This window comes from Carica papaya, chromosome 6 (assembly GCF_054855325.1).
Source record: "Carica papaya isolate Zhongbai chromosome 6, ASM5485532v1, whole genome shotgun sequence".
Lineage (NCBI taxonomy): Eukaryota > Viridiplantae > Streptophyta > Magnoliopsida > Brassicales > Caricaceae > Carica > Carica papaya.
The window spans coordinates 37,847,564-37,875,089 of record NC_142314.1 but is presented as its reverse complement, the minus strand read 5'-3'; the positions used below and the strand labels follow the sequence as shown (position 1 = coordinate 37,875,089).

The 27,526-nt window shown below is 35.2% G+C and overlaps 1 protein-coding gene across 10 annotated transcripts in view; it reads left to right on the top strand.

The window, feature by feature from the left end:
- Positions 1-24,904, top strand: part of LOC110809602 (vacuolar protein sorting-associated protein, putative (DUF1162)) — a 66,682-nt gene extending 41,778 nt beyond the window's left edge. For 9 of the 10 annotated variants that reach the window (XM_088206564.1, XM_088206562.1, XM_088206566.1 and 6 more), the window contains 25 exons: positions 4,853-5,103; positions 5,258-6,834; positions 6,962-8,124; positions 8,488-8,616; positions 8,697-8,852; positions 9,399-9,980; positions 10,063-10,134; positions 10,217-10,672; positions 10,791-10,974; positions 11,053-11,818; positions 11,897-12,013; positions 12,894-13,164; positions 14,619-14,732; positions 14,848-14,931; positions 18,811-18,861; positions 18,942-19,121; positions 19,237-19,556; positions 19,841-20,215; positions 20,312-20,375; positions 21,720-21,866; positions 22,620-22,724; positions 22,797-22,907; positions 22,987-23,091; positions 23,437-23,506; positions 23,628-24,904. In XM_088206564.1, coding sequence (XP_088062690.1) covers positions 4,853-5,103; positions 5,258-6,834; positions 6,962-8,124; positions 8,488-8,616; positions 8,697-8,852; positions 9,399-9,980; positions 10,063-10,134; positions 10,217-10,672; positions 10,791-10,974; positions 11,053-11,818; positions 11,897-12,013; positions 12,894-13,164; positions 14,619-14,732; positions 14,848-14,931; positions 18,811-18,861; positions 18,942-19,121; positions 19,237-19,556; positions 19,841-20,215; positions 20,312-20,375; positions 21,720-21,866; positions 22,620-22,724; positions 22,797-22,907; positions 22,987-23,091; positions 23,437-23,506; positions 23,628-24,325 — 8,148 coding nt within the window. In that variant the 3' untranslated portion in view covers positions 24,326-24,904. The remainder of the gene's footprint in view (positions 1-4,852; positions 5,104-5,257; positions 6,835-6,961; positions 8,125-8,487; positions 8,617-8,696; positions 8,853-9,398; positions 9,981-10,062; positions 10,135-10,216; positions 10,673-10,790; positions 10,975-11,052; positions 11,819-11,896; positions 12,014-12,893; positions 13,165-14,618; positions 14,733-14,847; positions 14,932-18,810; positions 18,862-18,941; positions 19,122-19,236; positions 19,557-19,840; positions 20,216-20,311; positions 20,376-21,719; positions 21,867-22,619; positions 22,725-22,796; positions 22,908-22,986; positions 23,092-23,436; positions 23,507-23,627) is intronic. The other variant, XM_088206563.1, reaches the window with a different exon arrangement.
- The last annotated feature ends 2,622 nt before the right edge of the window (positions 24,905-27,526 follow it).

The window sequence follows — 27,526 nt, the reverse complement described above, 5'->3', positions numbered from 1 at the left end:
ATGTAAGTTCTTGAAAATATTAATCAATTGTTCCTTGAGTAATGGCTAGAAATCCTCCATAAATTTAATATTAATTCCATCCGGCCCTAGAGCTTTGTTGCCATTACAACTTCTAAGGTTATTGAATATTTACTCCACAGGAAACTCCTTCTCAAGGCTGATTCTGTTTTTCAATCTCATTTCAAACTCTTCCTTGTGCAGCTGTTGAAAAAATACATGGTTTTCCCTCTCATGTTATCATTGTTTGATATATGGAGATTGTCAATCAACAAATCATCCGCATAGTTGTGCATTCTTCGATTAATGGGTATGGGTATGCTATGTAAATACTTTGTGTTGCGATCCCCCTCCTTCAACCACTTCTCCTTCGCTTTTTTCCTCAAGGGAATTTCCTCCATACATAGTCTATTCGCCTATTCTAGTCTCACCAACTTCTTCCTTTCCTCCTCCCCCTTCGCCAACCCCTCCTCCCCTCTCACAAAATCAAGATCCTGTAACTCTTCCATTAATCTATTAATACCCTCTTTAACCCTTACCTCTCCTCCCTAACCCAATTTTTTAGAGCCGCTTTCAACGAAATTAACTTTTTTGTCACTTGAAAGTTAGCCTTCCCACTTACTTTCTCCTCCCTCCAAACTCCCTCCACCAGACTTCTAAAACCCTCCACCTTGAGCCACTTATTGTCCAATCTAAATGGAACTAGACCCAATTGAACCTCATCGGCCATGATACAAATAGGAAAGTGATCAATGATCTTTATGTGTAGAACTTTTTGGGATATACCTAAAAATTCAAAACAACAAAAACTTGTTAGATATTAAAAACTATCAACTCTTGAGCCAGCTAGAGGATCCCTTCTACTCATCGAAGTCTACCTCCTCCTATTAATGGTAAGTCCACCAAACCTAAAAATCAATTTTATTCTAAATTCTTCTGTGCTTTTTCTAGAGAATTGCTCACCGAACCTCTCCCTCCGCCTTAACACTGTATTAAAATTCTCCTCCACAACCCATTTCCCACTCCGTTTATTTTTACCCTCCATAACCCACTCCTCTCCTCCCTCGATCCCTTACTGTGTACTCTAGTGAACACCCTTTAAAACCCACCATCAAAACATTCGAACAAGCAAGAAATAAAATAATCGCCCTTAACCACATATTTACAAGTTTATAATTTTTTTCCAAAATCAATATAATATCAAAGGCAAATAAAACTATTTTAGGATTTAAATTTCAAGATTTTATTTAAACGCTAAAATCGCAAAATAGACTGAGTTGGTTCTCACTTATTCAAATTTATTCTTACTACCACCCCAGATAGTTTGGAGATTCACCTCCAACCTACTCCCGACTCCACCAGCCGCCAGCAGAAAAGGTGCATGAGCCGCACATGCCCTCGGAAAACCCTCTATGGCCCAAAAATTGTTGTGTCGCTGCCAGAATATCCCAATCTGCACACATTTGGCCTTATTGAATGCGATCCAATCTTTTTGCTTTGCGCACGAGGTCTAGCTTCATAGATCTCGCGCAACTTCGTACGACTTCTTCAGGCAACTGTTGAGCATACAAGTCTTTTGTGGTCGATTATGGTCTCAAATCATGTCGCGCACCAGTAGATTTCCTTCCGACACGCGTCTAGTTGCAATCAGACTTTTGCTCTTCCTGCGCCGCACGTCAGCAGATTTGGCTCTCTTAGATCCGGAACAAATTTCTCAATACTGGTGCTAATCCGGCTTTTCCACACACAAGCTGCTCTGGCTAGTCTTTTTTAGTCCGTTTTGTAACTATTTAGTGCGCGTCCATTTTTGGTTTCGCAGACTGACACTTATCTTGTTTCTCCACACACGAGCCGCTTTGAGTGGCCTTCCCTGGTAGTTTTTCCTGCTCCTCTGCATGCATTTCCTTTTGGATTTGCGAACAGCCGTTTATCTTGCTTTTTTGCGTGCGAGCCGCTCTTACCGATCTTCTCTGGTCATTTTTTCGGCTCCTCTATGCGCATCCCTCTTTGATTTCACAATCTAGCGAAGATTTGCTTCCTCTGCATGTGAGCCACTCCGACCAACCTTTTATGTTCCTTTTTCCAGCTCCTCCACGTGCGGCCGCCTCATGTTTCGCAATACTAGCGCATATGTTATTCTTTTGTGCTCGAACCACTCCTACTGGCCTTCTCCAATCTTTTTTCGGCTCTTCCAGATGTGTCCACCTCTGGTTCGCAATATCGTTACAAATCTGCTTCCTCTGCATGCGAGCTACTCCGAGCGGGTTTTTCTTGTCCTTTTACATCTGGTTTTGCAATTCGGCATAGATTTACTCCCTCTGTGTGTGAACCGCTCTGAGCGGCTTTCTTTGGTTCTTTTTCTAGTTCTTCTGTGCGCATCCATTGCTGGTTTGCAACTCGATCTGCTAGTTGGGCATGTGTTATATCATTATACCAACTAGAGGGGGTATGTTGATTAGAACATTTTATTATTTAATTAATTTATTATATAATTAGTTGAGATGATATAATTAGAATTCAACGAGAATAGTAATTTTATATTATTAGAATTTTACTAAAAAAATTTAATTATCAGTAGGTTAAGAATTATTTAAATACCTCAAGTGTAACAATATAAAGGGGGAGAAATAAAATTTATATTTTTTCTTCAAAATCAATACCCTCTTATGTCATGACTCAACAAAATGGATTCAAAATAATAAAATCATCTATCTCTAATTCTATGTGTCTCAGTCTCATTACCTTCAAAAGCGCTACTATTTCTTTTCTTCCATATTACCCAAAAAATAGTTAATAGAATCAAATTTACAAACTTTCTTTTACTACAAACCCCATCTCAAGCCCAAATCTCATTTTTTACAGTACCCTCCATCACTCAATTAATCGCCATAAGACCATAGATTATTGTAGATATTCATACGCTGTAGGACACCAAAGAAGGATGTGGTTGCAGGATTCTACTGCTTTCTTGGGCTAATAACACCCATTAACCATGATTTTGCCTCTTGTCATCAACTTGCATAAATCTTGTATTCATATTCTACTTTAGTGGTTTAGAATATTTGGAGAATGGTGTATATAATATTAGGGATTAATTAGGTTATTGCGGGTTCGGTGAGGGATGAGTTATGGGCATAGGAGGGGATATATAAAAAGAAGAAATATGTAAATCTTATTATTTTGATTTTTTTTTGGATGGTTTGAAAAGAGAGGAATAGTAGAATTATTGAGGGAATTAAAGGTCGTTAGGGATAGATTTATGTGCTATTTTTTGTTCTTTGATTTTATGGCATGACATTTAAGGGTTGGATGATTTTTGAAATTTCAACTGTAAATTTTTATTGGAAGGTAAAACTATTTTTTGAAGACCACAAATTATAATTTTTGCATTTAAATCTATAAAAAATAGATTTTGACTTTAACTTTTGCCTAAAATAGTTTTTATTTTATCTGTTGTATGTAGAAGTGGTTTTAAAATGCAAAAGACAAAATCAAAAGTTGCCTGAATGGGGCCTTAAGTACACCTCTAATTTAGGTGACTGCACTTAATAACACTTTCCAACTGTTTATAATGAGGATCACTTGTCGATCCTTTGACAACTGAACTTTGGATTAATTGATTCTTCTAAGGAAGAAATGAAATTTGAGAGTGTCTTATGAACATATTTTGGGATGAATGGCCGTTCTAGTTTAGATTGTAAGATATTGGTCTACCATTCATTATTGTTATCCTAAGGGTCGCAGTAAGGCTATTTGGGGTAATGGTTTAGACCACCAATGCTTTGCTAATCCATGGATATTACTATGCTTTAGGAAACAAAAGGGGCTTGTATCACTTGCTTCTTGATCATAATGTTGAGCATTTGAGATTTACGGCCTTGTCTTTTGTTCCACTAGGATTGCCTCTTTGATTGATCATATTGAAGGTTTCTTTCTCTTTTAGTTTTGCTGAGTATTTGCCATAACGGGTTCCAATGGTTTTATTGTGTGTTCGGGTTTATTCACTCTGCTATGAGGTCTTTTTTCTAGGAGGAGCTTTCTTGTTGCATGTGATGGTGCTGATTCCTACCCATCTTTAGTACTGGGAAGAGCTGTGCTATAAGCGTGATGGAGAACTGCATTTCACTGGTTTATGCTGTCTATAGATCATCTCCTTGGAAAAGATCATGGGCTTAAGCCGAAATCAAACAAATTTAAAATAATTTAAAAAATAAATAAAATTCTAAAGCACTAAATTGTCATAATGGACTCTAACGATTAGAATAGTACTAGATTTGAAGGAAATACAATTTCTAATCTATTAGAAAATGTAGGCCAAATTCTGTCCGCATTACATTTTCTTTTGGGACAGATTGGTATTCCAGGTTATTATGTTGCCAAAGGCTCATGGCCTTATTTCGTGGTCCTTAGTCTGTTGTACAAGGAGATTGGGTAGCACTTGGATTCTTCATCCCTTTATTTGTTTTTACGGTTTTGCATTTGTTCAGGAGGCATTTTTTTTTCCATTAAAAAGGGATGCTATTAAGAGGAGGGAAAGGTATTACGATCAAGATGGAGAGGATAGGGTATTCTCCTGCGAAAGCAATAAATGTTTTTTTTTTCAAAAAGAAACCATCAAGAAGAAGAGGAACCTAATTCTTTTGCAAACTGGGTAATGAAACCCCTTAAAATAATTAGTGGGCCTTAGCCAATAAAAAGTAGGAAACACCAATCTATACGAAATGCTTTGTGTGTTATTATTTTTCTTTGGGACTGCATGTTATTATCAGGAATGCCAATCTGGATTAAGTGTTGCTTGTCACAAGTCAGAGGCTTTTTTTGTCACTCATCCTTTTAATCATTATTCTGATTTCAGGTTGATATTGTTGTATCTTCAATTCATGCACGCTTGTCTCCAACAATTCATAAGTCAGTGGTGGCTGTGATTGCTCTCCTTGATTCTCAACATTCTGGATATCCAAATGTTACATCAAATACACTGGGGGCACCTATTTCTCGTTTCACTATAACTGCAAATGTGGGATGTATCAGTTTGGATGTAGATCTTGGAAATGATGTAGAAAACAGCTCTGCTATAACTCTTTGTTTATGGGAGTTAAATATCTGGTAGGGTGTCAGCTATATCAATTTATTTGTTACTGTGAATTCAAGTCCGTTGACATCCCAAAAGTTCTTGGCTATACTCTTGGTATTTTCTTATTGATAGATGGGAACATTTTTCTTCTTCCAATTTAGCTAATAACCAGAATACAATTGGCAGGTATTCAGCTACAGAAGTTGAAGAGTGCTTGATCTGCATGAAAGCTTTGAAGATGACCACTTGTCAATTGGGTGGTGAAAGGGAAAGCTGTATTTTGTTGTCTTCTGGGAATCCTTTTGCTTCTAGTTGTGCATATAAACAAGAAATGAGTAGTGGGATTGGAGATCGAACACGTAACTTTAGTCATAGGACTACATCTGCCGAAGCCTGTTTTCTTTTGCGTTATGAAGTTTGCAGAAGTGCGGGTTTGGTTTGCCCCAAGTATACTTTATCTCTAGATGATGCTGATTTACATTGTTACCCATATATATTTGGGTTATTGGCTGGATTTTGTGAAAGGATGTCTCTTTACAGCACAGCTTTTACTGGGAAGAAATCTAGCTCCAAAATGAATGCTAATACTCAACAGGAAGCACCTCATTTTGGATTTCAAAAGTTTGGTTTCTCAAATTTCACTGAAAGTGGTTCCTCTGAGTTTGAAAGCATTTCTCTGGATCACTATCCATTTGTTACCATAAAAAATTCTGGGTCTCTTGGTAACCTCGAGAGCTCACTACTTTATTCCATTCCTGAATGGAGGAAGCTATTCAATTTGAGGGAGAAAAAGTTCAGAGTCCCAAATTCTGGTTTAGAACAGGAATCTAAAAATTTTCTGACTTCACCGTCAAAATTCTCTTCTGCTTCAGAAGCATTTCCTTTATCTGGGGCCAAGATGGATGTAAAGCTATTTGTTGCTGATATCAATATCTATGGAATTAGAGTACATTTCCATGACTCTTCTTATATTTTTGGAACCGTTACACTACCAACATTTAAATCTTCTGTGATGGTTTCAAAAGACTTTGTTGATATGGTGTGTTCTGCTGAAGGATTGACTGTCACATCATCCTGGTGGACCAAATATTTCCATGACTTTCTCTGGGGGCCTGCCTTACCAAATCTACCTCCAATTTTGAACTTACGAGTGAGAAAAGATAGTGTTAAATCGTCAACCTCCCAACTGGAAATCAGCATTGGCTTTCAGCATGTATGCTGCATTTTACCATCGGAATATTTGGCCATGATTATTGGATATTTTTCATTGCCTGATTGGAGTTCAAATTCAACTATGCAACCTACAAGTGAGAATGGTGAGCACACTGATGATCAGGATGGGCCTGAAGTTACTTATAAGTTTGAGATACTAGACTCGATTCTAGTTTTTCCAGTGGAAACTGAAGCTTGTCAGTATCTAAAGATAGATATTCCTCAGCTGTACTGTAGCTATATTCTTGACTGTGCTTCAAGTAATGTGTTGCATGGCATTCCTGCTGAATATCTGATTCCAGTCCATAAGGTTGCAAGTAGAAATCACTGTTTAAATATATTTGGGCGAGATTTATCTCTAATGTTTCTGTTGTCAAATGATGATGGAGATAGCACCTCAGTGTTTGATGCAGATACTGCAGGTGAAGACATCACCTTAGTGGCACCACTTAGTGCTGATGTGTGGGTTAGAATACCCTGTGAAAGTGGTACCTCTTCTGTTTCAACTTGTATCATGTCGAGGGTTAGTGTCTGTCAACTAATTGTTGATGGTAAGATGGTTCTATGTTTTACTAATTACTGCAAATAATTGCTTTGGATAAGACATTTCATATCTTCTGAGATATATATATGTAATGTTTTTGTGATCAATCTATTTATTTTTTATCTTTTTGGCAGATAGTTCCAGTTTTTTGGGATTTGAGGCTTTTCTAGATGTCATAGATCGGTTTTCCTTAGTTCAAGATGAATCAAAAAGATTCACAGCAGACATTGCTCAGTTTATTCAATCAAAGAGCTTCCTGAAGGAAAACACTGCAGTTTCACTAGTCAACTCTTCCATGACCTTCATAGAAGTTAGATGCTGTGTTGATTCCATGCTTATAAAATTGCAGCTAATGAAAAAAGACTCAGATTCATCAGAAGCAGTGGCCAAGGCTGATATGAGCTTTAAATGTGCTGCATCACTTGTAAATGAGACACTCATAAGCTTAGACTTAAGTTTTGCTTTGTTTGGTCTTTATTCATTATTGAATTCTGTTATGTTAGCTCAATGCACTAATTCTTGCTCAGATTCATCAGTTCTTGATATTGCTCTGTTGAAAACTGATGAAGGTGGAAATGAGCTTCATGTTTCCCTTCCTTCATTGGACATCTGGCTACATTTTTTTGACTGGACCCAGGTTATTAACCTTTATGATTTTTATGCTCAAAAGCTGGCGAAAGCTTCTCAAACAGATTCATTATTAGAGGCTTCAACTTCAATTTCTCCAAGAACACAAGGGCCAGAGAACAGCAAGCAGGAAACTAGAACAGTTACTGTGAAATCAAAAAATATTTGCATTACAATTCACTTTCCTTTCTGGATCAATGAAGAAGCATTTGGCAAGCTTGGAGTAGCTGGAGCTCAAGAGGGGCAGTCTCAGGATGTTCCATCAAAAATTGTTAAAGGAAAAGAGTGCAAATTTATTGCAGTTGCAGCTCATAGTAGAAGTTGTGAACTATATATTGGTGGCAGAAATGGAAACCTGAAGTTCATTATTGACAAAATGAGTGGCACACTTGGTATATGTGAGGCTGAAAGTGTCACCACTTGGCCGCTTTTCCAGACATCAGAGATTAACTTTGTTGCTGAAATTCATGGTAATGGGATGCAACTTGTGCATGTAGATCTAGGAGTTCAGTGTGACCAGCTAGATGTGTGGCTTTCCCATCAAGTATTATCATTCTGCTTCAGTAATTGGTTTCAAATTCCTGAAGCAAGGTCTTCTCAGTTTCCTTTTGGAAGCGCAAAAATCAACGTCCAGTTCAGAAAGATGTCTCTTCTGATATCAGATGGAAGGGTATACTTTAAATTACACATTTTGATATCTGCTCTCCTTTCCTGAGAAAAATATTTATTCACAAAGCACTGAAATGGTGCTGCCTGTATATAAATCTATCTGCAGAGAAGACTGAGGAAATCAACTAAAGCCTCTTAGTAAATTGAAAGTTAGAAGTATATCCACCCGTCTATAGGGCTTTGGTTTATGTTAACTGACATGTGTACGTTGTTTTTGCAATTGACATTCTTATTCAAACACTTCTTTTATTCTAAACTAGGGCCTATGAGTTTTAAATTTTGCTTATGTATCATGTTTCTTTCAGCAAAACTAAACTGTAACCTTCTGTTTTTTTGTTAATCTGTAATCCTTCTGCTGGTGTAGTGGAGCTGCAGTGGTCCCCTTCTTGAAATTCTTATAAGGAACTTCCTCTTACGAGCTAATGCCACAGAAACTATGACGGAAAGCTCAATGACTTGTGATCTTGAAGTGAACTATAATAACATACACAAGGTATAATAACAACTGGAAATAAAGATCAGTACTTTCAAGCATGAAATGTGCTAATACGTGGAAATAAATGTTTACCGTAGGTCTTGTGGGAGCCCTTTCTTGAGCCTTGGGAGTTTGAGATCAAACTGATTCGAAAACATGAGCAAAATGCTTTGGTCAACAACTTTGTAATCACTGATCTCCATCTCGGATCAGCAACCCAGCTTAATTTGAACTTTACAGAATCTCTTCTTGAGGTAAATGTTATCAGGAAAAGTTAATTTCTTTTAGCTCAGTACCTTCGTGAATCATATTCGTGCTTGATATATCAAGGAAAAAATTATTGCTTCTCCTCTTTTAGGATATTAGCTTCAGGTAGCTTAGGGATATTTTTCTCTGTCATTTTCAAATATATTGGAAGGTTTATCTTCTCGAACTTTATGGAACTATGTCTGAGATTGTTGTTTGGTGAAAACAAACATACGCTAACTTACAGAAGAAAATACTAGATGGGGAGAATACTGCTGAGGAAATATCCTCTTATACTGAAAAGGAAACCATACACTGTGGTCATAGATTGTCCTGTCTTAATTGGTGGATGATATCTCCTTATGGAATTGCGCATATGATTCATCCTTTATTGTGATCTGAAGATGTATATCTTGATTAGCTTGTGGTTGCCTTTCTTTTGCAGAGTGCTAAGGGCTTAATTGTTAACTATTCTTGCTGCAGGTTGAAGTTGTTGACAATAATTTTTTAATTGTAGTTTTGCTGACTCCTTTATTATCTTGTTGGGTGAAAAGTGTTGTTTCAGAATAATTGAGATGGTGAAGGATGCTTGGGGTATGAAGGGACCTGATGATATTCCTGAAAGCCAGAGATTAAAATATTGTCAGATTACTCAAAACACGTGTGGAGGAAGCTATGCTCCCTATATTCTTCAAAACTTGACTTCACTACCTCTGACATTTCATGTTTACCAGGGAATGGTTACTTCCGACGTGCTGGATGTTTCACCAGTGGTAAATCACAAATATGTGCAACCTGGTGCTTCTGTTCCAATTTATCTTAATGACAGTTCTGAGGGACAAATTTTTCACAATGGGCCTTCTCGTTATTCTGATAAACTTATTGAGAAACAATCAAATGGAATGATTCACAATCTAATGACAATTCAGCTTGATGGAACATCTATGTTTTCTGCTCCTCTTTCGATGGATCTTGTTGGACTTACCTATTTCGAGGTTGACTTTTCTAAGGGTTCAAGCTCTGATCCAAAGGTTGATGGGAATCGTAGATCTGTTTACAATGATGGTCTGATTGTTCCGGTTGTATTTGATGTATCACTGCAGCAGCATAGCAAGTTAATACGATTGTACTCAACAGTATGTACAAACTCGTATGATATTTGGTTTTGTTCTTAATATGTATTTGTCATTAGTTACCCATTGTTCTTCCATATTTTAGGTAATTATTTTCAATGCTACTTCAATGCCATTGGAACTACGATTTGAAATTCCTTTTGGTGTCTCTCCTAAGGTACTGAAGTTTGAATTTAATTTCATTCATCATGTCTATGGCATTATGCATCTCTCATATCCTGGTAATTTTGTCATTTCAGATACTAGACCCAGTATATCCGGGTCAGGAGTTTGCGTTACCTCTCCATTTAGCTGAAGCTGGTCGAATGCGGTGGCGCCCCTTTGGAAATTCTTACTTGTGGAGTGAAGCACACAGCATCTCCAATGTTCTTTCTCAAGATAGCAAGATGGGTCTTCTTAGATCTTTTGTTTGTTATCCATCTCATCCAAGCAGTGAACCCTTTCGTTGTTGCATATCAGTGCAAGATACTTGCTTACGTACCTCTTCCCAGACAACAATGGATTCATCTTTTTATTTCAGTGAATTATCATATGGTAGTTGTGGTCAGATGTCACATGATTCAGACCACCTAAAAAAGCGATTCCTTCATCAAGTGACTTTAAGCACTCCATTAGTAGTTAACAACTATCTTCCTGAGCCAATGTCACTGACAATTGAAAGTGGTGGGATTACTCACACTGCTCCACTCTTAGAGGTTTGTGAATGATTTTGCTAAGACCTATTGGCTGTGCTAGATGGAGTTACATGCTTCACCAAAATTTTACAGAAATTTTGGCCATCATGAAATCTTACAAGATATTCACCCTTTTCAGGCAGAGAATTTTTATCATCACGTTGATCCATCACATGACCTAAGCCTAGAGTTCAGCTTGCATGGATTTAAGCCTTCATCTCTGAAGTTTCCACGTATAGATGCATTTAGTGCAGTGGCTAAGTTCGATGGACTAAAATTTACTCAAGCAGAAAGCATGTGCCTCTATCCCGATTTATGTAATGGTAACTTTCTCACTTTAATTACTTGTAGCAATTATGTTTTTGATTTTTGTTAATATTATTTGGGTTACATGTTCCTAGGTCCAGTTTATGCAACTGTGGAAAAGGTGATGGATGTATTATCTGGCGCTCGTGAACTGTTTATTTTTGTTCCTTTCCTATTGTATAACTGCACTGGATTTCCGCTCATCATTCAAGACCATGCCAATGAAACTAAAGGAACTCGTACCACATTGCCTTCGTGTTATGATCGGATCGAAGAGGAACTATTTCATGGCCAAAAGGATGGTCTCAGCCTTCTATCTTCTAACCAGGATTGTTGTGCCAGAGCTTCAAACATGGATACTACTGACAGTTCTTTCTCGAGTAATCATATAATTTCAACTAGAGTTAATGTTGGTCAACGTTTTGAAAAATTTCCCAGTAAGCCCTTGGTTTCGTCTATTTCAAGTAAGCAGTGTTATAAACAATCAGAAACACACCATTCAGCATGTTCACAATATTCCTTAAATAGTTCGGAGGATAGTTTATGTTCAAGCAATTCAAGAGAAGCTGTCTTTCTAGATGATGTACATGGACAGATAAAAGCATGTATGTATTCTCCTCATCCTTCTCACAATGCAAGTGAACTTATGGTTCGTGTTAGTAGGTGCTTGCCTGGATCTAGTACAGAGAATGTACTAGAGCCTTCTTGGTCAGCATCATTTTCTCTTGTTCCACCTGGTGGTTCCACAAATGTTCTTGTTCCTCAATCATCACCAACTGCAGCATTCATAATATCCATCTCATGTAATGCCCTTTCCGGTGTGTTTTCTGGGAGGACTCAAGCCATTACTTTCCAGCCCAGGTAAAATCATGATATCAGAGCAAGAATATTGATTGTATAATTCTTTTTATTGGTGTTAAATGGTTTCCAATTTTGCAGATATGTCATTAGTAATGCATGCAGCAAGGATATATCTTATAAGCAGAAGGGTACTAATTCAGTTTTTCATTTGGGTGTTGGACAGCATTCTCACTTTCACTGGACAGACTCCACAAGGTACTGTCACCTTGTAGATGTACACACATTTCTCAACTATGTTAGAATGTCATGTTTTCAATTTGATGTCAGTTTTACTTTCTGTGCACTTTTTTGTGGTCTATCTTGCTTACAATTTTAGATCTATGATTTTACTCTGTATCTAGCTGTGTATTTCCTTATCTTGTGCCAAATCCCTGCCAGATTCTTCTTTAGACTACTTCTTTCAGTATTTACTTTCAGAAAACTATCAATTCCCAGCTTGCATGTATTGTTGATTAGAACCTTTTGTATAAGTTCTAACCCCAACAAAAAAAAAGGGGGAAAAAAAAGAAACAACTACGAGGAAACAAATATTAAGTTTCAAAATTTTCTTAAATAGATAATACTCAAATGTCCTAAAAAGTCCTGTTTCCTAATTGGAAAAACAAAAGCAAATATTTTAAGAAATATTAAAATCAGCCTTCTTATTTAGGCTTTGAGTGTTCTGCATCACTGAGTCAAGCAGTCTAGTGTAGAAAGAAATAGCATCAAATCAGTATCCTCAAATGTCTTATCCCTCAACTAGCATTTCTTGTCCTTTTCAAATCTCTATATTATGAATGATAACATAAGCTCGTAAAGCGGTGCTGACAACATTGGGCAAGATGAAACTTGTAATAATCTACTAGCTCTCCTCCACTTTTTGTTTATCTCCACCTTTTTTTTTTGGGAGAGAGGGAACAGAGTCACATTCTTGACTCCAACAGATGCTTCTGAAAGCAACAAGGAAAAACTAATAAATCTCAGGTTTCTGTTTCTCAAATGTTCATGTTGAAATTCACTTTTATCTTTATCTAAGAAAGGGAAATGAATTGATTTTCTTACACCTTATGCTTAGTTCATTTTGACTTTGATGCAGGGAGTTACTAGTTTCAATTCGTTTCGAGGAACCTGGATGGCAATGGTCAGGCAGCTTTTTGCCAGACCACTTAGGTGACACTCAAGTGAAAATGAGGAATTATGTTTCTGGCGCATTAAATATGATAAGGGTGGAAGTACAGAATGCTGATGTTTCCATGAGAAATGCAAAGATTATCGGAAGCCTCCAAAATTCTACTACAAGCTTAATACTCTTATCAGATGATGATATGGGATACATGCCATATAGAATTGATAATTTCTCAAACGAGGTTGGTGGTTGTGTGTGTGTGTTTTTCTTTTCTTTTTTTGCCAACAAAGAAAGAAGATTCGTTAGATGAGAACAATTACAATGACAGAGAATATGGCATCCTCCTGGGAAAACATGGACAGATCCTTTGTGTTCTTCCTATTATTCCTTTCGGCATTCTAGTGTTTGACCGCCCGGGCTCCTTCAACAATACGATCTTGTCTCAATAAGGCCCCTATTGTTTTTGAGCTTGGAAAGCATTTAACAACTCTGCAATGGACAGATCCTTTGTGTTCTTCAAATTGGTTATTGAACTTTCATATCTTTTAAGTATAGTAACAAGAATTTTTTTCTATAATTCTTGAATCAGTAAAATCAGTGCCAAGTAACCTGACTTTGTTGACGATGTCAAATAATCTGTCTAAGTATTCTTTGATTGTCTCAGATTCTTTCATCTTTTGCAACTCAAATTTCCTTATTAGATTTAGTGCTTGCATTCCTCGTATCCTTTCACCTCCTGCATATTCTTCATTCAGATAATCTCAAACCTCCTTTGTTGTTTCAAGAGTCATAATTCTTGTGAATATGGTTGTTTAAACAGCAGCGAACAAAGTTGCTTTACGCCTTTGACATTTTGGTCTTTTTTTCTTTGTGACTTTTGATATGAGCTACAGTGGGATTGTTCGGGAGCAGAGGAACTTCGTAATCCTCTTTCACAGCTTCCCATAGATTTAAAGCTTCCAAGTACATCTCCATACAAAACCCATAAGTGAGCAAAAACAGCACCTTTGTAAAAACTTATGCCTCTAGGTTAGAGACGCAAAAATATGACTCCCAAATAAATAAAAGAACTTATTCAAAACCCTCCAAGCCACATCAAAGGTTAGAGTAATGTAACTGTTTTGACTACACTGGCGGCTATATCCAAATATCTTCCAAGAATCAAGAGTTACTTAATGATTTGATGTTTTAGTTTCTTTCTTTTTTGTTTCTTTTTCTCTTTTTTTTTCTTTAGGGGGTGGGGGGTGGGGAGAAGGAGGTGGTGGGTAATAGTAATTGGTTATTACACTGATATCTATAACCAGATATCTTCAAGAATTATAGTTACTTAATGATTTGGTGTTTTTATTAATAATTTTTTTTGTTTTGGGGGGAGGGGGACAGGTGGTAACTGTTTTCACTATACTGGTGGCTATATCCATCTATCTTCAAAAATTAGAGCTATTTGAATGATTTGATGTTTTTTTCTTGTTTTCTCTCGTGGGCAAGAAGGAGGTGGATGGGTGCTTTCCTTTATTGTCATGCTTTCTTCATGGATTGACATTATTTCTGAGTCTTGATTGCTACTTTTGAAGATTTCTACCCTGTTGAGCTAACATACACTTCAGCCCTTTCGGCACATATGAGATTGACACTGTGTCTAGCCTTGTTTTACAATTAACTACAAGTTCTTATCTTATATTTATTGCTTTGTAGAGGCTAAGGATTTATCAACAGAAGTGTGAAACTTTTGACTCCGTTGTTCATCCTTACACTTCCTTGCCTTATGCATGGGATGAACCCTGCTATCCGCATCGTCTCATTGTCGAGGTAAATATTTTTCCTTTTAATATTTGTTTCTTTTAGTACATCAATATTTTTACTGTATTAAAAGCTTTAATTTTATAAATTTCTTATTGATTAAACTATGCTTGTGAAATGCAAGGTGCCTGGAGAGCGTGTCATTGGCTCCTATGCTCTTGATGATTTAAAAGAGCATATACCTGTGTACTTACCACCAACTTGCGAGGTACATTCTTCTACTTACATATGATTTAATCTTAGAATAGCGAAGTTGTTGGAGTATAGGAATATTTGATATGTAATCTATTTCATTTTTTTGATTTGTTTCTGCCAGTTTTTCTTTATTTAAAAATATCTGTTCCTTGGTCAGTTAGTAAAAAAATTATAGTCTTGTTAAAATGCTGTTTCAAAACCCTATAAGAGAGAAAAGCTTGTGCTCCATCTTGACATGTCAACCTCAGAATCTGAGTTGGCAGTGTCAAGTTACTTCTCTGCCACATGTTCGACTATTATCCAATGTCTCGCACAGCTCCAGATGAACTTGCTTGTTGGAAGACATGGCAGTGAAAGGTCTTGAAAAACCTTAGGATAGCTACTCTTAGAAAGACATGACAGCATTTTTCATTCATTTTAGATGCTTTTGAACATTTATGTTTACTCATTACTTCTGCTGTCATGGGTTCCAGAAGGACATCTTTTACGCTAAGAATACAATGATAATTATTTGTAGTCTCATAATGCTAAACATGTCAATTGTAAAGTCAATGTCAACCTATAAGACTGACGTTTATACAAAATGCATCATACTGATCGAATTAATGTAGTTACCATGATGACTAGAATAAGAAGTAATACTTGCTTGGTTCTTTGATTTATTTTCATTCTGGGCCGAACTAATCGTTTTGGTAGTTACTTTTTTGTTCCTTTTTCTTTTTCTTAAGGAAAATTAAGTGAATATTAATAGGTGAAATAGTTAATAGTGACAATAATGAACATAATAATAATGAATATTCTAATTTTGCTAAAAAAAACAATAACAATAATAATAATAATAAGCATTGGTCAAGCAAACCCGAAATGTTGACCCGATTCTAATCCTAGCCCTCGATGGAATGTTGGAGAAGAAGGAACGGGTGGCGGGAAAAGCAATGTGTTTCTTTGACAGATGGGAGAGTATCCTTGACAGATAGGAAGAAACTGAATTTCTAGAAACATTTTGCTTCTACATGAAGTTGGCAGAGGGAGAAATGGAGGTTGGAAATGATGGGGAGAATGGCGGGATTGAGGAGGGTGAAGATTTTTGGAGAAAAAATTATTCTCTTATATCTTGTGATATTACAATCGGGGTATATATACAGATTCTTATTTATGAATAAGAAAAATTATATTATTGTAAGGATTCTAATTGATTCTACTAATTGATTATATTATTATATATAAGATTACAGAAAATATTATAGAGAAAAAATATCTCAACTAATGGAATAACGGAATATTCTAGTTAACACTCCCCCTCAAGTTGTTGCAAAATCATTTAGTGAAGACATGCCGCTTGTTCACTAGAAGGCATATAATATATGCATAAAGAGCCATCAACCACTCTCTCTTTTGTAAAATGTCGATCAATTTTAAAGTATTTTGTTTGGTAATATTAAATTGGATTACGAGTTACGTTAATGACTGCTTTCTTATCACAGAACAAGGATAAACTCTCTTCTTTTAACAGTTTTAATTCTTTCATTAGCTTTTGTAACCATAATAATTCACATACTCCTTGTGACGTCCCATTCTCAGTTTGCTGATAACAGTCACCAACCAATCGATCCAAACATGCAGCCTGAAAATTTCCTTCATATGCAGCATGAAAATTTCCTTCATATGCAGCATAATAAATGTAAAATTCCTTAGATTGAAATTCCAAATATAAAATTCCATTATATGATACAGTTGAATCACATAAATTTAAATACATAAATTTATAATAGCTCCTACCGACTAATTTAAACTCAAAGTTTGGAGACTTTTCTCACACCATTTAGGATATGTAGAGTTTTTTTCTAATCATGTAGAATAGATATAGAGGAAATAAAGAAAACAAAGATTCTATAAAAGGGAGATAGAGAGTCATAAGAAACAAAATTAAATATACGATATTTTGTGCAAGACTTGACTTTTTTCTTAAGAGTAATGGGTTTATCCACATTATCAAATAAATTATAAAGTAAATGTAACTCACTAGTATTTTCAGGAACTGATAAAGTACTTACAAAAACTGAGAAAAATTTTTTATTTGAGTAAGCACAATGGCTTTTTCTATCTTATTCTTCCGTGAATACTTCTTCATGTCTAGATTATTCAAGCACCCGACATTATCTCCTTAAATGAGACTTTTTGAATTATAACTCTTCCCTTCAATATGACTGTTACGAGCTAATAAACTAGGTATGCCATGAAAATTTTTGGAAAAAAAATTATTTATCTTTATTTTCTCATAAATCTTATGATATTACAATTGAGGTATATATACAGAATTTTTATCTATGAATAAAAATATTTACATAATTGATTCTACTAATTAATTATAGTATTATAGGAAAGATTATGAAAAAAATTATAAAGAAAAAATATCTCAATTAATGGATTAATAGAATATTCTAATCAACAAAGGGAAGTGGAGGATTTCTCTGTTAATGGAGGTGACGAAAGGGAGGGAAGTTGTGAGAATTCTAGAAGGAGGATGAGGATGGGAACGAGACTAGAAGTGATCCAGGTAGCAAAGGAGCCAGTGGTGGAGATGGCGGAGGAAGATTTTGGGGGAAATTTACAGTTTATTGAATGAGGGAGGAACCAATGGAGGTTGGGTGGAGGAAGACTTTACTTCAAGAAAACATCAAGTAGGGAAGTTGAGGTATTTACTGATGCAGATTGGACAGGATCCTTAACTGATCGAAGATCAACTAGCAGGTATTGTTCCTATGTGTGGGGGAACTTGGTAATGAAGAAACATAAAGCAGTCTGTTGTGCAAGAAGTAGTGCAGAGGCAGAATTTAGGGAATTAACCAATGAAATATGTGAAAGAATATGGCTCCAAAAAACACTCAAAGAACTTGGAATTACATTAAATCCCACTACGACAGTTTTATGTGATAATAAGACTACCATAAGTATTGTAAAGAATCTTGTTCAATACGACTGAACTAAGCATGTGGAGATAGACCGCCACTTTATCAAAGAAAAGATTGAAGGAGGAACAGTCAAACTCATGTATACTCCATCTAGCCGCCAAACAGCAAATATTTTGACAAAAACACTTCCAAAGCAAGGTATGAAAGTATGAAGAGCAAGTTGGGAATACTAGACATCTACCACCCAACTTGAGGGAGAGTGTGGAAATATGTGATTATGATTAAATGCCAAAATTGGTAAGATTCAGGTAGAATCAGTTTTTTATTTTAAGAAAGAAAAAATATCTTTTAATTAGCTGTTATTTCCTTCTTTAGTACCTAGAGATATTGACTACATAATATGCGACTACAATTTAGGAATTCAACTTGTATATAACTCTCATTCTGTATCTAAAATTCACACAAGAAATAAACAATATTTCCACATATTACTATTATTATCTTATATTGAGAGAGATGGTCCCTGTTCCTTTTTATAGCTTTGGAGATCAAATTGAAATATTGATCAAGGAAAAAAGATCTACGATGTCTGGAATTCAGTTAAAATTTTTCATTTTGTGTTGCTTATGAATGTAGTTTCTTTGGATCTTGGTGATTTCTAGTGTTTTCAATGGTAAATTTGAATTTTTCAGTCTTGTTGTTCATAGCATGAGGTTGTGAATCTGGTTCTTACATGTTATTAATAAAGCCATATGTTTGGTAAAAATTAGAAGTAACATGGATAATGTGTAGTAATTTAGTTTGTTTAGAAGTGAATTGACACCAAATTTAACAGTGAATTTACTGCCATATGATACTCAGTAACGTTGATTTCATTTATTCTTCATTTTTTTACACATTTGAGAGATTTCTTTTTTAGCCTTTCAAGCTTCATCATGTTAAAATTTAGTTTGCTCAGCTACTTGAAATTTTGTCTTCAGAAACCGGAAAGAAGATTATTTTTATCTGTCTATGCGGAGGGGGCAACGAAGGTATCTTCTTAAGTTTTGAAAATCTAGCTAACTGGGAATTACTTTACAAGTTTGGCTTACCATTTCTTTCAACTTTACAGGTGCTTAGTATCATCAATTCAAGTTGCCATATCCTGAAAGACATGAAAGATCAGCCCGCTCCTAGATTCCAAGAAAAGAGGAAAAATCAGAAGCTATGGAATAAGCTTAATAGTTTCACAGAGAGATTTTCAGTTGCTATTCCCTATGTCGGTATCTCCTTGATTAATTCCTATCCGCAGGTATCGGAACAATTCTTTTATTCAAACTTAAAGAGATCTTTGTGTTATTATATCCAGATCAAGAGAACTTTGAAATGTATTAATCATTTCCTTTCTTTTCTTTTTTCTTTCAAAGGAATTGGTTTTTGCCTGTGCAAAGAACATAACAGTTGACCTCGTTCAGAGTCTGGATCAACAAAAGCTTTCCTTTCAAATCTCTTCATTGCAAGTTGATAACCAATTGCATACCACACCTTATCCTGTTATCCTATCTTTTAATCCTGAACAGAGAGCCAACCCAGGGAGCCAGAGAACCAAGGATGGCTGTGTTAAATCTAAAAATGAAAGAATGTGGGAAGTTCCTTCAGACAGTTGCGAATCTGTATTCTACCTCACCATGACAAAGTGGAGGAAGAAAGACATTTCGTTGGCCTCATTTGAACACATAACCTTAAGGTATCAATCACTACAGTTGTGTATCCTAATGGGTTTTTTCCAATGGCTTGGTTGGGAATATTTCCAAATATTTAAAGACTAAAATCTTTTCCTATGCATTTTTAAGGGTGCACTCTCCTATATCAATATGGTGGATTTAAGATTATACTCTAGATTGCTACCTGCAAGAATCGAACCTAAATTTTCAGGGGAAAAAATAAAAGAAAAGGAGTATACCTCCTTGTTGGTAGTTTGTTTTCCGGAGTTTCATAGTTAGTTTTTAATATCAGAATAAATTCTTGCAGAGTAGCAGATTTCCAACTTGAGCTTGAGCAAGAATTGATATTAAGCTTGCTGAATTTTGTCAAAACTGTCACTTCAAGTTCTCAAAGTGGAATGTCGCGATATTCACATCCATCATTGTACCCTCTTGTTACTGATACGAGTTCTCTAAAGGACTTCTCCACAGATGGTCAGACTTGTGAATCTCTGAGAGCAACAAACAACCAACTTTACTCAAAGAATGTTCCCATCTCTAGTAAAAGCCAAGGAGGTAGCACATCCCTGCCTTCAGTAGTTCCTATTGGAGCCCCTTGGCAGAAAATCTACATTTTGGCAAGAAGACAGAAGAAGATTTATGTTGAATTATTTTATCTCGCCCCTGTAAAGTTCACTTTAAGGTTGCTTGCTTTCTTTTTTAACTTCTTTTGCAGTTTTTAATTTTTGATCTCTGTCTCTTCATCAGCGAACAAACATGATGTTTTTCTTCTTGACAGCTTTTCCAGTGCTCCTTGGATGCTTAGAAATGGGATTCTTACTTCTGGTGAATCCCTTATCCATGTAAGTAACATAATCTTCTGAATATGCATAAGGCAGGTTTCATATTTTGGCCCTTCTTTGTCATATCCCCTTGGTTTTCCTGGGGCATTAAATAAAAGTAGGATCCAAAAGCTTAGGTGTCATGCATATGTTCCAAGATAATGCTCATTCATTTTTCCCTTCCCAGTGGTTGTATTACCCTTGTAGTGTAACTTCATAAAGTGCAAGTGGGTCTTTTATCTTCGATTTCTCATGAGTAATGTCCCTGCAATCTATGAATATGATGTGTGCACACAACATCCTTATGTGCATACCATACCAGTGGACAAGGAAAGCATCTGTTATGCCATAAAGGTCATGTTGTCCGGAATAGAATAGTAGTTACAAATCAAATTAGTTTCTCCAAATATTTCACCTTTTTCTTCCCTTTTGCAATGAATTTTAATTTGGAAGGTATTTGGGGTTTGTCTATTTGCTTCTTATAGGCAATTTTAAGTACAATAATCTAATTTTTATATTTCTTAACGTAAGGAGCTAAGTGCTTATTAGATTTTGAAAGTAACTTTAATACAGTTGAAAACAAGCACTCTATTTTTAGGTTTTTATGTTCTTAATTTTTTCTAGCAAATATTTTTTATTGAATTTTTTGTCAAAAATAACTGTTTATTTTTTGCGATCGGCGCTTATTTAAATATGTAACTACTACCTTTTTTATGTAAGAATTTACCTGCTTAAAGTAACTTAAAATAGCCTAGTTTTTTTAGCACAATTATTTTGTCACTTTCACTGACCCAAGTTGGTTCACCAACTCTTGAGATAGCAGATATTTTCCTTAATTTTGAAATCCTTTTCTAGTCATGAGAACTAAACATATGGGTATATGCATATTGGCTTTAGAAAACAAGAATTCTTATGGCACCATCTTTCTGTGTGACCAAGAGTTCTTTTCAAATAGGTACCAAGAGGAAGCCACCTAAAGAGAATGAGATTATTATTGGATTACAAGAAATCTTATGTGATTTAAGTATGTCGAACAATTATGCTTATACTACACAACTCCTTAAAAGTTATAGGGAGACGTTGCTTCATGAGGGATGGGAAGTGAAAAAAAAAAAAAAAGAAAAAAACTTCAAAACATTATGACACGTATTTTTATTTGAGTTGTTGGGATTGCATTAATGAAATGTACATTTTGGTATTAGCTTGAGCCAAATTCTTGAATCATTTAATTAGAATGACCAGCTCGTACCAATTGAGTAATCCAATATTGACAATCCAAGAACTTTGATCTCTCATCTTAAAGGAAAAGGCTTCAACACTAACCTAAATGTTGCTTTCATTCAACTAACTAAAAATTAATTTCAGAGAGGTCTAATGGCTCTTGCTGATGTTGAGGGAGCACAAATTCATCTCAAACAATTGCTAATTGCACATCACATGGCTAGTTGGGATTCCTTTCAGGAGATCTTCGTCAGGCACTATACTTGGCAGCTTGTTCATGAAATATACAAGGTAAACCTTAACTAGTTAGTAGGCAGTTTAAGTTTGTTGATAGATTCACTTTGTTATTTTTCTTGTTGTATGGGGCCAAGGGAAATTAAGTAATTCTAATTATTTTACAGGATATATGACTATTAGTTGGTTTTTCATGCAACTTCCGACAAGTTTTCTTAGTCTGTTTTGGTTTAGCACAATAGTCACACTTTTATAAATCTTTGAACTGATCAAACTAAGTAATTAATTTAGGTTTCTCAACTGGTTTTATTTAAAACATAACTTTGTTTTAATAAATGAAAAGGATTTTTACCAAGTACTTGAACCCATATTTGATCATATTTAGTGTTCAGACCAGATGAAAAGTCATAAATCCGCTTTTTTTCTATTAATTTCTAAAATTTGACTACGTCTGCAAGACAATCTGACTGAAAATCTTGATAATAATGTAATTTTTGTCACTATCCACTCAATTCGGAAAAATATTGTGAAATAGTCATTTATCTTTATTTTGTGTCATGTACTTCATTGTGAAGTTCATAAATTTAGGCATTATTACCCACTTGTGAATATGTAAAAGATGCTGCATTTCATATTTTTACTGCAGTATCAAGTAACAAATATGTTTGTACGATATGGGGTTGCATGAAATTGATGAGTCAAGACATTACTAAAGAGTTGGCAAATGTACTGTTTAGTTCATTAAAATAGTTTCATTCATTTGCAAAATTTCCCAGCCTAGACATATTTCTTGTACTATGAAATTTTCAGGTGTTTGGGTCTGCTGGTGTTATTGGTAATCCCATGGGATTCGCCCGGAGTTTGGGGCTTGGCATTAGAGATTTCTTATCAGTTCCTGCGAAGAGTGTTTTGAAGGTAATAGAAACATGAGTAACTTAAATGTCCTGTTTACTTCTAGATATTGAAATCACAACATTTTATCCACAGAGCCCTACAGGACTTCTTACTGGCATGGCCCAGGGTACCACAAGTCTTGTCAGTAACACAGTCTATGCTTTAAGTGATGCAGCCACTCAGTTCAGTAAAGCCGCACACAAGGTATTTCTACTGCTGCTGATACATGAGCACGAAGATTGATTGTCTACTTCTTGTTTATAAAAGGGTTTTCTACTTTTAGGGTATTGTTGCATTTACATTTGATGACCATGCTGTTGCAAGAATGGAAAAGCAAAAGAAGGTTGCTGGTTTGCACAGCAAAGGTGTGATAAATGAAGTCTTTGAGGTATGTCATCTGTGTGTGGTAGCTCTTTGTGCTTCTTACAAACTCAATACTAGATATATTACATGTAGAGGCTGAACAATAAGAATGAAAAATTGTCATCTAAAGAGGTGGGAATGGCCTTCTCTGCCAGCAGAATGAGATGCTGGTTGGTATGTGGTAGCCTTGTCTATTCAAGCTTATATGGAACTCCAATGGGATTCAATTCATTTTGGACATTGTTCATGGCGCAAATGTACTTGAGCTATTTGGGTGTTCTTAATATAAATTTGTAATATGACTGTTATTACTTTAATTAGTGGCAAGCCCTAATGCCTCTCTTTGTCTACCTTGTTTTGTTGATTCCAGGGACTCACTGGTCTACTTCAGTCACCAATCAAAGAAGCTGAGAAGCATGGTCTTCCTGGCATCCTCTCAGGTAATGCACTATCAGACCCTCATACGTGCAAGTATCTTGTGAAATTCAATGGGACAGACGTTGTGCTAGTTGTACATGTTGGTCATAATGCATGGCTCACTGCCTTTTCAACTGTGCACAGGAATAGCTTTTGGAATTACAGGATTGGTGGCAAGACCAGCAGCTAGTATTCTTGAGGTTACAGGAAAAACTGCTCAGAGTATCAGAAACAGAAGTAAGCTGCAGCATACAGGATCACAACGATATCGACTTCGTCTTCCAAGGCCTCTAAAGCGAGAACTTCCTCTGAAGCCTTATTCTTGGGAAGAAGCGGTTGGGACGTCAGTGCTTATGGAAGCTGATGATGGTTTGAAGCTTAAGGATGAAGTGTTAGTCAAATGCAAAGCTCTTAAACAGGCTGGTAAATTTGCTGTAATCACAAAAAAGCTTCTATTAGTTGTTAGCTGCTCCAGTTTGATGGAATTTGGAAGCCTTGAATTTCGAGGTGTTGCTGTCGATCATGAATGGGTTATTGAATCAGAAATTGGTCTGGACAGCATAATCCATGCTGATACAGATGATGGGGTGGTGCACATTGTTGGCAGCAGTTCAGATGCCATAACAAGGCAGAACCAACACCAGTCTAAGAAAGGCAGTGGAGCAAGGACAAGAAGATGGAACAATCCTTGGACTCCTCTGCCGCTCTTCCAGACCAACTTGGATTTGGATTCTAAGGAAGAAGCAGAGGAATTTTTACATGTCTTGTTATCAATGATAGAGCTAGAGAAAGGACAGGGCTGGGGTATGGGGTATCTTCTACATCGAACTAGCATTAAGTAGCATTCAGCAAAACATACGTTGCAGGAAAATAGATTTACTTTTGCATACAAGGTGACAAGGTTTTTATCCACAGTGTCTATCCCTTTAAGAAATAGTTTGAATCCGCAGCCTTTGCCAAGGAAAAAGAACATAGGGTGCCCCAAGCAGACTGGTGGGCAAGAAACTAAGGGAAAAAGAGCAGATAAAAAAGCTAGTAAAAAGGACAGATCGTTAGTCCTTTGGAACTCATAAAACTTTTACATGCATCCTTCAGTGTCATTCATTTTGTAAATACATAATGTAAATTTTGGCCTGCTTAATTTTTTATTTCATTATTTATAGAGTTTTAAAAGAAATAAGAGGTAAATCACATCTTTGTTTGAGTTTACTGCCACAATAATGAAAGTTGTGATTGTGTATCACCCACGTAACTGGAGAATTCTGAGGTATTTTGGGAAGAAGAAGGGGTTCAGAAAGCTGCGTGTGGCCACTAAGATCTTGCTTCTTCTGTCGCTGACAGTAGGGAATAAAGAAATTGGCTCTAACAATTGAGTTATAAATGGATTAATGTGGAAGTAATATTTGAGTTTTTTTGTTCAATTGTGTTATGAGTGCGTTCTTTCAGTTATATTTTCTAGAGTTTCTGTTTCAAGTTTATTCTAGTTCTGAGTGCCAAAAACAAAACACTTAGATTTGGTTGGATTTGCTTCTAGTTAGTTGCGTAGGGTTTAACTAGATTTGGTTTCATGTTGCTCTACAATTCACTGGTAGATTTTCGTGTTAAATCTCCAAAAGAACCATCTGAAATAATAATCTTGACCTTTGCCTTCTGTCACATTTTGTATATGGCATCGTTTGTGAATTCTTATTTTAATGGACGTACTTTCTTTGCATGCATTGTTTATATGTTTAGTAATTGTTTCATTCAGTGGTCTATTAGGTCTGTCAATATTTGTTGGTAGTTCTATATATATGAATATTACTTATTATGTCCAGTTCTATGCGTTACTAATGTGTAGACTCCATATATTAATGTGTGTATATACATGTATACGCACAATGTTAAATGATTACTACATAAGTTTGAAAATGTGTTCAAAATTACAAATTAAGAGAGTATTAAAAATAATTTGTAATTTGAAAAGTCAAAATAGGGAGTATGAAGATTCGGAGAGCGACATTGAACATTATAGAAGGGCATAAAAATCCAGTTCTGTAATGAAAACTTTAGAACGACGGTGAACACCAACTACGAGGAAGAAGAGAAGAATCGAGGATGACAGTTAAAAACGAAGAGGGAAAGTGGCAGTGATGAGAAATAGAAAGTAAAAAAGAATTTGGAAAAGCTTTGGCAGTCTTGAAGAAGAAGATGAAGCCGGTTATGCAGTCTACATATGTGTACAGGTATACGTATATGTGTACCAATCTCCATTCTAAAATTAAAAGCCCCATCGGTACTGGTCCATCACTTTAAACTTTTCTTATTTGTATTGTGAACCTCTAATATATAATTTGATCCCATTCTAACATTCTCGATTTGATTGAAATAAGTTTGTCTAAGACAAATTTGATTGTAAAGGAGAAATTTTTTCTCAATTATATATATATTCTTTTAATAAAATTGTATAGTAATATCTCCTAATTGACCTTTATATTCATAAGATAGACTGTTTCGACTATTGAGATTTTAAAAGTGATTATCTTTTGCTTTAATTTCTTCTCTATTTTGATTTTATTTCTTGTAAACTTGAAGTTTATTCTCGACCAATATGATCCTCCAAGTAAAAAATTATAATAAAAAAAAAAAAATCAAGTTGCTAGTGGAACCAACCAAAATGTATGTCGTCCAAACAATCTCACACTCTTTCTTCTCAAGATTGAAGAGCTTAAAAAACACATGAAACAAAGATATGAACTAGGTAAATCAAAATGGAAAAAGAAATGTTTCTAATTCATCAAAATTAAAAGCTTTTTCTACATTCATATGATCTGCTAAAGTAGATTGGTATTGCCTATATAATGAAAGCAGATCTTGGTCTATGAAGTCCGGAAAAGGCAAGAACTCCAACCTATCTTATGCTTCTTTGACCAAATAAGATATACTAGTGGAACTTGCGCTATGAGCAATTTGTGCAAAAAATTGTTTCTTCTTTTCGGTTCTAAAACACAATTTGGGTGAAATGGGGTTTTAAGGAGAAATTATAAATTTTTATGTTTTTACTATTGATCACTGGTCGAATCACTGGAATAAAATAATATAAGAATCTTTAAAAATCTTAATGGTATAGTTATACAATTTTACTCTAACTTTCCAACTTCAGTCGTTGTTTTTCTTTTTATTACTTCGAAAGTAGTTGTTTTAGTTTTATCCATTCCAATTTTTAATATTTGTTTTTATCTTTTATCAAACGAATGACATCTTTTTCTAAAACTTCTTTCTATTCTTAACATGATATTGAGAAATTTCAATACTATTACTCAAACAAGCATGAAATGTATACTTTCACATTCGTCTATATGTCAAATTGAATATATAATTGTTGGAATAATTATTGGAGACTCAAATGGTGGATATTGATTTAATTTGTGAACATATATACACATATATCCCCGACTTCAAATATTTGGAATCTCTAAAATTTCAAGAAAATTACACATTAAGAAACTTAGTTCCACATCAAACAAGCAACAAAAAGCTTAAAGAAGAAAATAACATCCAAGCAGCATTTTCCACTAACTGTACGACATGAATAAGAAGCCTTTAAATCGATGACAGCTCCCGCTATCATGATTAATATATAATTTTGTGGAACTAAATGGAATTTGAACTAGTCACATGGTCCAAACCATTTTAGGGTCAGTCCAGTTTAGACATGATTGGATTTTTTTAATTTTTGTTTAGTCCAAATTAATTGGACTAAATTTTTTATTTAACTAAAATAAACAATTATAAATTATACGTACAAATTAATATATATTGTTAGTATATCTAAAATAATCTAATTTACTTTAGAAACTATGTGACATATTATATGCAATATTATATTTGAAAAAATTATGTTAATTGGTCTATTTAATTTTAAAGAATTAAATCTAAATCAACCTCAACATATGATGTTATTATAAATCTTCTAATCATCCCTAATTACATATGATGTTTTTAAAAATAATTGGTGATACATTGTAATACATTTAAGGTATACTAGAACAAGCAAGGGAATA